The sequence below is a fragment of the Neolamprologus multifasciatus genome, chromosome 10, assembly GCF_963576455.1.
Source record: "Neolamprologus multifasciatus chromosome 10, fNeoMul1.2, whole genome shotgun sequence".
NCBI lineage: Eukaryota > Metazoa > Chordata > Actinopteri > Cichliformes > Cichlidae > Neolamprologus > Neolamprologus multifasciatus.
In genome coordinates, this window is record NC_140448.1 from 17,698,772 (window position 1) to 17,709,022 (window position 10,251).

A 10,251-nucleotide genomic window follows, 5' to 3' on the forward strand; every position below is an offset into this window, starting at 1 on the left:
CACATCAACCACAATAGCCAAGGCGGGACCAAACCACGACCCCCCACCCCCGCTAGGTGATGGAGCCGATCAAAGGAGCCCAGAGGGATTGATCTAATGTGGTGGCAGAGGCTATATCGAGACTAATGTGATCTATTAGATAGTTTCTGTATTGGCTAGAATTAAGATTATTTTTATTTTTCCAGTTCATGAGGACCGTTTTCTTGGCGATGCATAGGGCAATAAAAACCATGTGGACTGTATTAATTTCTGTAGTGACATCATCCAAATTTCCCAACAAGCATACTAAAGGGGAGGTTGGAATTTTACATTTCAGACACTTTGATAAGTCCTCACATATCTCGTGCCAAAACTTCTGCACTGGTGGACAGAACCAAAGAGCGTGGATGTAACTGTCTGGTGTATTGCCTTGACAGTGTGAGCAGTTGTTGGCGGATGTAAAGCCCATCTTAAACATTCGATGACCTGTATAGTGCACTCTATGCAGTATTTTGTATTGTATTAATTGCAGATTGGGATTTTTAATAAATTTAAAGGTTTTTAAGCAAATCTGAGACCAGACGTTTTGGTCTAAGCTGACTGATAAATCTGCTTCCCACTTTGCAATAGGAAGGGATATTGATTCATCTATTTTAGAAAGTGTTCTGTATATTTTAGATAATAGTTTGGGGGATTTAAGAGTAAGAAATTGAACCACACTTGGTGGTGTTTGTAATTCAACTTGACTGAGGTTAAATTTCTTTTTTACTATGGATTTAATTTGTTGATATTCTAAAAATCTTTTCTTGTTGATCCCATATTGTGTAACTAGTCTGTCAAATGGAATAAATTCTGTTCCCTCTAATATATGTTCTAAGTATTTAATTCCTTTACAACTCCATTCTGGGAAATTAATCATATTTTTGTTTTGTAATATGTCAGGGTTATTCCAGATAGGTGTACGTTTGCATGGGATTAATGAAGACTCCGTTATTTTTAGAAACTCCCACCATGCTGACAGAGAAAAGCTGATGTTGATGCTTTTAAAGCATTCATGTCTTTTGATGTTTGAGCTAATAAATGGTAGGTCTGAAATCTCTAGATCATTGCATAGTGCCTGTTCAACATCTAGCCAGGGCTCATCTAAGAGGGTACATTTTAACCATTCTGAGATGAACTGAAGCCTGTTGGCTAAGAAGTATTGGTGAAAATTAGGCAGATATAGTCCTCCTCTATCCTTGGTTCTTTGTAGCGTTTTTAAGCTGATGCGCGGGGGTTTATCTTTCCAAAGGAATTTAGAAATATGTGAATCCAGAGATCTGAACCAATCTTGTGATGGTTTGTTAGGGATCATTAAAAATAAGTAATTTATTTTTGGCAAGATCATCATTTTTATAGTGGCGACCCTTCCCATGAGTGATATGGGTAGAGATTTCCATCTAGTCAGATCGCCTTCTACTTTCTTTAGAAGTGGGATGTGGTTTAATTTAATTAAGTCTGAAAGCTTAGGAGAAACAATAATACCTAAATATTTAATATTTCCAGATTGTAGTGGGGCAGAAGATGAATTGTGGAAGGAGCAGTTAATGGGAAGAACTGTAGATTTTGGCCAGTTAATTGAATAGTCTGAAACTCTTGAAAACCAGTTTATTAGAGTAATTACCTCAGAGAGGTTGATTTGTGAGTTTTGCAGAAAAAGCAACACATCATCTGCATAGAGACTGATTTTATGTTCTACGTTATTACATTTTATGCCCTTAATTGTTGTAGCCTGTCTAAGTGCTGCTGCTAGAGGTTCGATAAAAATTGCAAAAAGTGAAGGGGAGAGTGGGCATTGATGTTAAGTTAGACTCTTTTTTTCCAATCGATCTTTCTGAGTTAACTTCAATAATTACTTCCTCCAAACCATCAACGTGTCTTTTAGACCCCATTCCTACAAAACTGCTCAAAGAAGTCCTGCCATTGATTAATTCTTCGATCTTATATATGATCAACCTATCTCTAATAATCGGCTATGTACCACAGGCCTTCAAGGTGGCTGCAGTTAAACCTTTACTCAAAAAGCCATCTCTAGACCCAGCAGTCTTAGCTAATTATAGGCCAATCTCCAACCTTCCTTTCATATCAAAAATCCTTGAAAGAGTAGTTGTCAAACAGCTAACAGATCATCTGCAGAGGAATGGTTTATTTGAAGAGTTTCAGTCAGGTTTCAGAGTTCATCACAGCACAGAAACAGCTTTAGTGAAGGTTACAAATGATCTTCTTATGGCCTCTGACAGTGGACTCATCTCTGTGCTTGTCCTTCTTGACCTTAGTGCAGCATTCGATACTGTTGACCATAATATCCTATTAGAGCGATTAGAACATGCTGTAGGTATTACAGGTATTGCACTGCAGTGGTTTGTATCATATCTATCTAATAGACTCCAATTTGTGCATGTAAATGGAGAGTCCTCTTCACACACTGAGGTTAATTATGGAGTTCCACAGGGTTCAGTGCTAGGACCAATTCTGTTTACATTATACATGCTTCCCCTAGGCAGCATCATTAGAAGACATAGCATACATTTTCACTGCTATGCAGATGACACCCAGCTCTATCTGTCCATGAAGCCAGATAACACACACCAATTAGTTAAACTGCAGGAATGTCTTAAAGACATAAAGACTTGGATGGCCACTAACTTTCTGCTTCTTAACTCAGATAAAACTGAGGTCATTGTACTCGGCGCTGAAAAGCTTAGAAATATGGTATCTAACCAGATTCTTACTCTGGATGGCATTACCTTGGCCTCCAGTAACACTGTGAGGAACCTTGGAGTCATTTTTGACCAGGATATGTCCTTCAACGCACATATTAAACAAATATGTAAGACTGCGTTCTTCCATTTGCGCAACATCTCTAAAATTAGAAATATCCTGTCTCAGAGTGACGCTGAAAAACTAGTTCATGCATTTATTACTTCCAGGCTGGACTACTGCAATTCATTATTATCAGGATGTCCAAAAAACTCACTGAAAAGCCTTCAGTTAATCCAAAATGCTGCAGCAAGAGTACTGACAGGGACTAGAAAGAGAGAGCATATTTCTCCTGTTTTGGCTTCCCTTCATTGGCTTCCTGTTAAATCCAGAATTGAATTCAAAATCTTGCTCCTCACATACAAGGTCTTAAATAATCAGGCCCCATCTTATCTTAATGACCTTGTAGTACCATATCACCCTATTAGAGCACTTCGCTCCCGCTCTGCAGGCCTACTTGTTGTTTCTAGAGTATTTAAAAGTAGAATGGGAGGGAGAGCCTTCAGTTTTCAGGCCCCTCTTCTGTGGAACCAGCTTCCAGTTTGGATTCGGGAGACAGACACTATCTCTACTTTTAAGATTAGGCTTAAAACTTTCCTTTTTGCTAAAGCATATAGTTAGGGCTGGACCAGGTGACCCTGAATCCTCCCTTAGTTATGCTGCAATAGATGTAGGCTGCCGGGGGATTCCCATGATGCATTGAGTTTTTCCTTTCCAGTCACCTTTCTCACTCACTATGTGTTAACAGACCTCTCTGTATTGAATCGTATCTGTTATTAATCTCTGTCTCTCTTCCACAGCATGTCTTTTATCCTCTCTTCCTTCTCTCACCCCAACCGGTCGCAGCAGATTCAATTCAATTCAATTCAATTCAATTCAATTTTATTTATATAGCGCCAAATCACAACAAATGTCGCCTCAAGGCGCTTCATAGATACAGAGAAAAGCCCAACAATCATATGACCCCCTATGAGCAAGCACTTTGGCGACAGTGGGAAGGAAAAACTCCCTTTTAACAGGAAGAAACCTCCGGCAGAACCAGGCTCAGGGAGGGGCGGCCATCTGCTGCGACCGGTTGGGGTGAGAGAAGGAAGACAGGATAAAGACATGCTGTGGAAGAGAGACAGAGATTAATAACAGATACGATTCAATACAGAGAGGTCTGTTAATACATAGTGAGTGAGAAAGGTGACTGGAAAGGAAAAACTCAATGCATCATGGGAATCCCCCGGCAGCCTACATCTATTGCAGCATAACTAAGGGAGGATTCAGGGTCACCTGGTCCAGCCCTAACTATATGCTTTAGCAAAAAGGAAGGTTTTAAGCCTAATCTTAAAAGTAGAGATAGTGTCTGTCTCCTGAATCCAAACTGGAAGCTGGTTCCACAGAAGAGGGGCCTGAAAACTGAAGGCTCTCCCTCCCATTCTACTTTTAAATACTCTAGGAACAACAAGTAGGCCTGCAGAGCGGGAGCGAAGTGCTCTAATAGGGTGATATGGTACTACAAGGTCATTAAGATAAGATGGGGCCTGATTATTTAAGACCTTGTATGTGAGGAGCAGGATTTTGAATTCAATTCTGGATTTAACAGGAAGCCAATGAAGGGAAGCCAAAACAGGAGAAATATGCTCTCTCCTTCTAGTCCCTGTCAGTACTCTTGCTGCAGCATTTTGGATTAACTGAAGGCTTTTCAGTGAGTTTTTTGGACATCCTGATAATAATGAATTGCAGTAGTCTAGCCTGGAAGTAATAAATGCATGAACTAGTTTTTCAGCGTCACTCTGAGACAGGATATTTCTAATTTTAGAGATGTTGCGCAAATGGAAGAACGCAGTCTTACATATTTGTTTAATATGTGCGTTGAAGGACATATCCTGGTCAAAAATGACTCCAAGGTTCCTCACAGTGTTACTGGAGGCCAAGGTAATGCCATCCAGAGTAAGAATCTGGTTAGATACCATATTTCTAAGCTTTTCAGCGCCGAGTACAATGACCTCAGTTTTATCTGAGTTAAGAAGCAGAAAGTTAGTGGCCATCCAAGTCTTTATGTCTTTAAGACATTCCTGCAGATGGCCGCCCCTCCCTGAGCCTGGTTCTGCCGGAGGTTTCTTCCTGTTAAAAGGGAGTTTTTCCTTCCCACTGTCGCCAAAGTGCTTGCTCATAGGGGGTCATATGATTGTTGGGCTTTTCTCTGTATCTATGAAGCGCCTTGAGGCGACATTTGTTGTGATTTGGCGCTATATAAATAAAATTGAATTGAATTGAATTGAAGAGAGGGAGTGTGGAGATCAGGGAAATATTTTACTGCTACTATTCATAACCATTATCATTACCATTACATTAATTATCATTTCAGTCATGCGGGGTGAGGCCGAGTGCATTTTGAGGTCGAGACACACACACACACACACAAACAGTAGTTAGACTCATGTTTAGGTAGGAGTTCAAATAGTAGTTTGCAAAACCTTGTAACTGTAAGATTATGTTTGCATAAGGGACAGTTTGTTCCAGGAGATAAACGAGAGTTAGAAGATTAATAGGAAGCACCTGGCCTCGAGACGGAGAAGATGTCCTTTTAAATGTGTCAAAAGTCGTCAACAGAACATTTGTGGTTTTGAAACTTATGCATGTATTGTATCTGTTTTGACACATGAGGGGCATCATAAATAATACCCCGATGTTATAAAAACAACTGTTTGTGTATTATTGGGCAGAGATCGATGCTGGTGTGTGCAGTGTTCATCTCCCCACGTGTGTGTGTTCATTAAAATCATTGTTTGACCGACTCTCCTGGACCAATTGTTGTTTTTTGTGCTCACCCTCAATATTTGAACCCGTGACACTGGCTGCTGAATTGTGTACCCTATGCACACATGCACACACATGAGGAGAACAGTACACAAGAGAACAGAGTACTGCTATAAGTATCAGAGCACAAAGTTGCTCTGCTTATATTTGTAGCTAGCCTTCACAAACTAGAGGCAGCCTACACAAACGAGTACAGAGAATTATAGAAGATTAACAGAAGCTCTTTACATGGCATTGATTAACTCAGCTGCTGAGAACAACATCACCTTTGTGCGACCTGCATATTTTATAATAAGTGGTTTTATTGGCATACCTAATATTAGATATTATTTTGTCTTTCTGTGTTTTATTTACATTCTTGCAGTGGTGGGAAACACATTAGTGATGATTGTAATAACATTAGATCACATGTTGAGAAGTCCTAAATATATTGCTGTTTTTAACCTTGCATTTACAGACCTGTTAAGTAGCTCTGTTTTGGTTCCAAAGGTTGTTGACATTTTTCTGTTTAACCATTATTATATTTCCTACAATGACTGCTTGACTTTCCTGTTTTTCTGCTTTACTTTAATTTTTATGCAAGGTTTTAATCTGGTTGTATTGTCCTTTGACAGAGTCATGGCTATCATGTACCCTCTGCACTATCAAATGAGAGTGAGCCACAAGCTCATTTTATCTTTGATCGCTTTTTTCTGGCTTCTTGCCATAACTCTTATACTCATTGCAGTTGGCCTTCTCACAAGACTTTCTTTTTGTAAGTCTGTTGTTATTCAGAGCTACTATTGTGATCATGGTCCTATGTATCGTCTTGGCTGCAATGATGTCACCCCCAATCGTACAATTGCTGGTTTGACACTAGTTACAGTTCTTGGGTTTCCACAGGCATTTATCGTGGGAAGTTACTGCTGTATTGGTTATTCTTTGTCAAAAATTTCTACATTTAGGGAAAGAGTGAAAGCTTTCAAAACCTGCACAGGTCACCTTTCATTAGTGGCAATTTATTTCCTTCCTGTTACATTTGTGTATATCTTTGGGAGTGTAATACATCCAAATGCTAGAATCCTAAGCCTTTCTATTAGCACTGCATTGCCTCCCATGTTAAACCCGATTATCTATGTTCTTCAGACACAGGAGATCAAAGAGTCATTAAAGAAGTTGCTGAAAACTCAAGTTACATCCAAAATTGCCACAAAATATTAAAAAATGATTTAGACTTGAATGTCTGCAGTGCCCTCTGCCATCTGATGTAAAAGATTTAGTCTTTCTGTGACCAAAGAGATTCTGCTCCTCTGCATTTTTCAGGAGTAAGATGTAGACATTATTTTAACTTTAGTCAGTTTTAGTAGCAGCAATCTTCTTTTTTCTTTGAATTTGTTGTTTCAGTATCTGCGTGTGCCACTGTTATGGTACTATTATCTAAATCTGAGATTTAGATAATAGTATCTAAATCTAAATCTAAAGATTTAGTATCTAAATCTCCCTCTCTTGACCTCTTGTGGTCAAGAGGTCAAGAGAGGGAGTGTGGAGATCAGGGAAATATTTTACTGCTACTATTCATAACCATTATCATTACCATTACATTAATTATCATTTCAGTCATGCGGGGTGAGGCCGAGTGCATTTTGAGGTCGAAACACACACACACACACACACACAAACAGTAGTTAGACTCATGTTTAGGTAAGAGTTCAAATAGTAGTTTGCAAAACCTTGTAACTGTAAGATTATGTTTGCATAAGGGACAGTTTGTTCCAGGAGATAAACGAGAGTTAGAAGATTAATAGGAAGCACCTGGCCTCGAGACGGAGAAGATGTCCTTCTAAATGTGTCAAAAGTCGTCAACAGAACATTTGTGGTTTTTAAACTTATGCATGTATTGTATCTGCTTTGACACATCAGGGGGCATCATAAATAATACCCTGATGTTATAAAAACAACTGTTTGTGTATTATTGGGCAGAGATCGATGCTGGTGTGTGCAGTGTTCATCTCCCCACGCGTGTGTTCATTAAAATCATTGTTTGACCGACTCTCCTGGACCAATTGTTGTTTTTTGTGCTCACCCTCAATATTTGAACCCGTGACACTGGCTGCTGAATTGTGTACCCTATGCACACATGCACACACATGAGGAGAACAGTACACAAGAGAACAGAGTACTGCTATAAGTATCAGAGCACAAAGTTGCTCTGCTTATATTTGTAGCTAGCCTTCACAAACTAGAGGCAGCCTACACAAACGAGTACAGAGAATTATAGAAGATTAACAGAAGCTCTTTACATGGCACTGATTAACTCAGCTGCTGAGAACAACATCACCTTTGTGCGACCTGCATATTTTATAATAAGTGGTTTTATTGGCATACCTAATATTAGATATTATTTTGTCTTTCTGTGTTTTATTTACATTCTTGCAGTGGTGGGAAACACATTAGTGATGATTGTAATAACATTGGATCACATGTTGAGAAGTCCTAAATATATTGCTGTTTTTAACCTTGCATTTACAGACCTGTTAAGTAGCTCTGCTTTGGTTCCAAAGGTTGTTGACATTTTTCTGTTTAACCATTATTATATTTCCTACAATGACTGCTTGACTTTCCTGTTTTTCTGCTTTACTTTAATTTTTATGCAAGGTTTTAATCTGGTTGTATTGTCCTTTGACAGAGTCATGGCTATCATGTACCCTCTGCACTATCAAATGAGAGTGAGCCACAAGCTCATTTTATCTTTGATCGCTTTTTTCTGGCTTCTTGCCATAACTCTTATACTCATTGCAGTTGGCCTTCTCACAAGACTTTCTTTTTGTAAGTCTGTTGTTATTCAGAGCTACTATTGTGATCATGGTCCTTTGTATCGTCTTGGCTGCAATGATGTCACCCCCAATCGTGCAATTGCTAATTTGACACTAGTTACAGTTCTTGGGTTTCCACAGGCATTTATCGTGGGAAGTTACTGCTGTATTGGCTATTCTTTGTCAAAAATTTCTACATTTAGGGAAAGAGTGAAAGCTTTCAAAACCTGCACAGGTCACCTTTCATTAGTGGCAATTTATTTCCTTCCATTTACATTTGTGTATATCTTTGGGAGAGTAATACATCCAAATGCTAGAATCATAAGCCTTTCTATTAGCACTGCATTGCCTCCCATGTTAAACCCGATTATCTATGTTCTTCAGACACAGGAGATCAAAGAGTCATTAAAGAAGTTGCTGAAAACTCGAGTTAAATCAAAAATTGCCACAAAATATTAAAAAATGATTTAGACTTGAATGTCTGCAGTGCCCTCTGCCATCTGATGTAAAAGATTTAGTCTTTCTGTGACCAAAGAGATTCTGCTCCTCTGCATTTTTCAGGAGTAAGATGTAGACATTATTTTAACTTTAGTCAGTTTTAGTAGCAGCAATCTTCTTTTTTCTTTGCATTTGTTGTTTCAGTATCTGCGTGTGCCACTGTTATGGTACTATTATAGAATCTAAATGACCATAGAATTGAAATTACAAGTTAATTTAAAGGAAAAAGAATATTCAACAATAAAAATATAAGTGAAGTAATACCAGAGTAATTTCTCTTGCATGACCATAGTAAAATGAAATTGTAAAAGCTGCTTTCCATTATAATCATTTATTTTTTTAAAGTCGTACAATACCATGTGTCACATATTTAAAAAATGCAAAAAATATATCGATTCTCACATTAAAATATCAATGTTTTAGTAATTTAGATTAAATTTGTAGTTTATCATTAACAGGAACACAGTGGAAAGAAACTATAACATTCGGATTGTCTACATTCAAAGGAGCTACTTCCTCTTCCACCTTTCATACGGCTGTATAAATGTCTCGCAGCCCCTTGACTCACAGCAATGGTGAGCGTAATTGGAGTCATGTGCGGACGTATTTTACCTCCACAAACAGCTGAGACGTGGTTTGCGATACATGTGGCAAAAAAGTGCCCCAAGAGTGAGGTGTTGTGGCCATACTAGGGAGACATTCAAAAGGGCTGTTGGGCCGGGGGGGGGGGATCAATACATTTTACAGGGTTTATCTAAATTAAATGTCACCGTTATTATTGGCCAGCCCGGAAACTGCGGTGGTGTCCAAATTCAGAGGCTGCTTCCACCTGAGGACCCGGCCTTTGCGGTCTAAAGAAAGCCGGGTAGTACGGTACAAGCTCCCTCGGTGGACTGAAACTTTGCTGTCTGCTCCTTGCTATCTAACTTAAACGGCGGTAACTTAAACTCTCGACCATCTCAAACTTCTGTTTAATCATTTTCTGTTTGACGTTTATTCAGCTGTGTGAAAGCCCCGGAGGAACCATCCCGAGGGATTAATAAAGTTAAATTTAATTGAATCTAATCTAATAACTTTAATCTCAGCCAAACCGATTTACTCATGAACAAATAAAACACTGAAAAAGCCAAACAATAACATTTTTAAGTTATCAAAGTGACTTATATATCATGTTTAACCTGAGTAGCGAAAGACGGCGGGGGTTTGAAGATGATGTGTCGGTCGGCTCAGATATTTGAAGTATACACAGCTACATTCTCACCTGAAAATATGTTAAAAGTTTTTTTGCGACTGTTGAGACAACACCAGTCTCTGCAATTCTTTTGGTCCTGTTGAGATCACGGTGAGATGTTTCCATGTTTTACACAATCCCTTT

General features: G+C 38.8%; 2 protein-coding genes across 2 annotated transcripts; both read left to right on the plus strand.

Moving 5' to 3' along the window:
• The first annotated feature begins 5,053 nt into the window (after nt 1–5,053).
• Nucleotides 5,054–6,996, plus strand: LOC146510000 (olfactory receptor 1500-like). Its single transcript, XM_085175650.1, has one exon. The coding sequence runs from the start codon at nt 5,815–5,817 to the stop codon at nt 6,784–6,786; it is 972 nt and encodes a 323-aa protein (XP_085031776.1). The 5' UTR covers nt 5,054–5,814; the 3' UTR covers nt 6,787–6,996.
• A 57-nt stretch (nt 6,997–7,053) lies between these two features.
• LOC146510001 (olfactory receptor 1500-like) lies at nt 7,054–9,625 on the plus strand. Its single transcript, XM_085175649.1, has one exon. It carries the CDS (start codon nt 7,866–7,868, stop codon nt 8,835–8,837), a length of 972 nt encoding a protein of 323 aa, XP_085031775.1. The 5' UTR covers nt 7,054–7,865; the 3' UTR covers nt 8,838–9,625.
• The last annotated feature ends 626 nt before the right edge of the window (nt 9,626–10,251 follow it).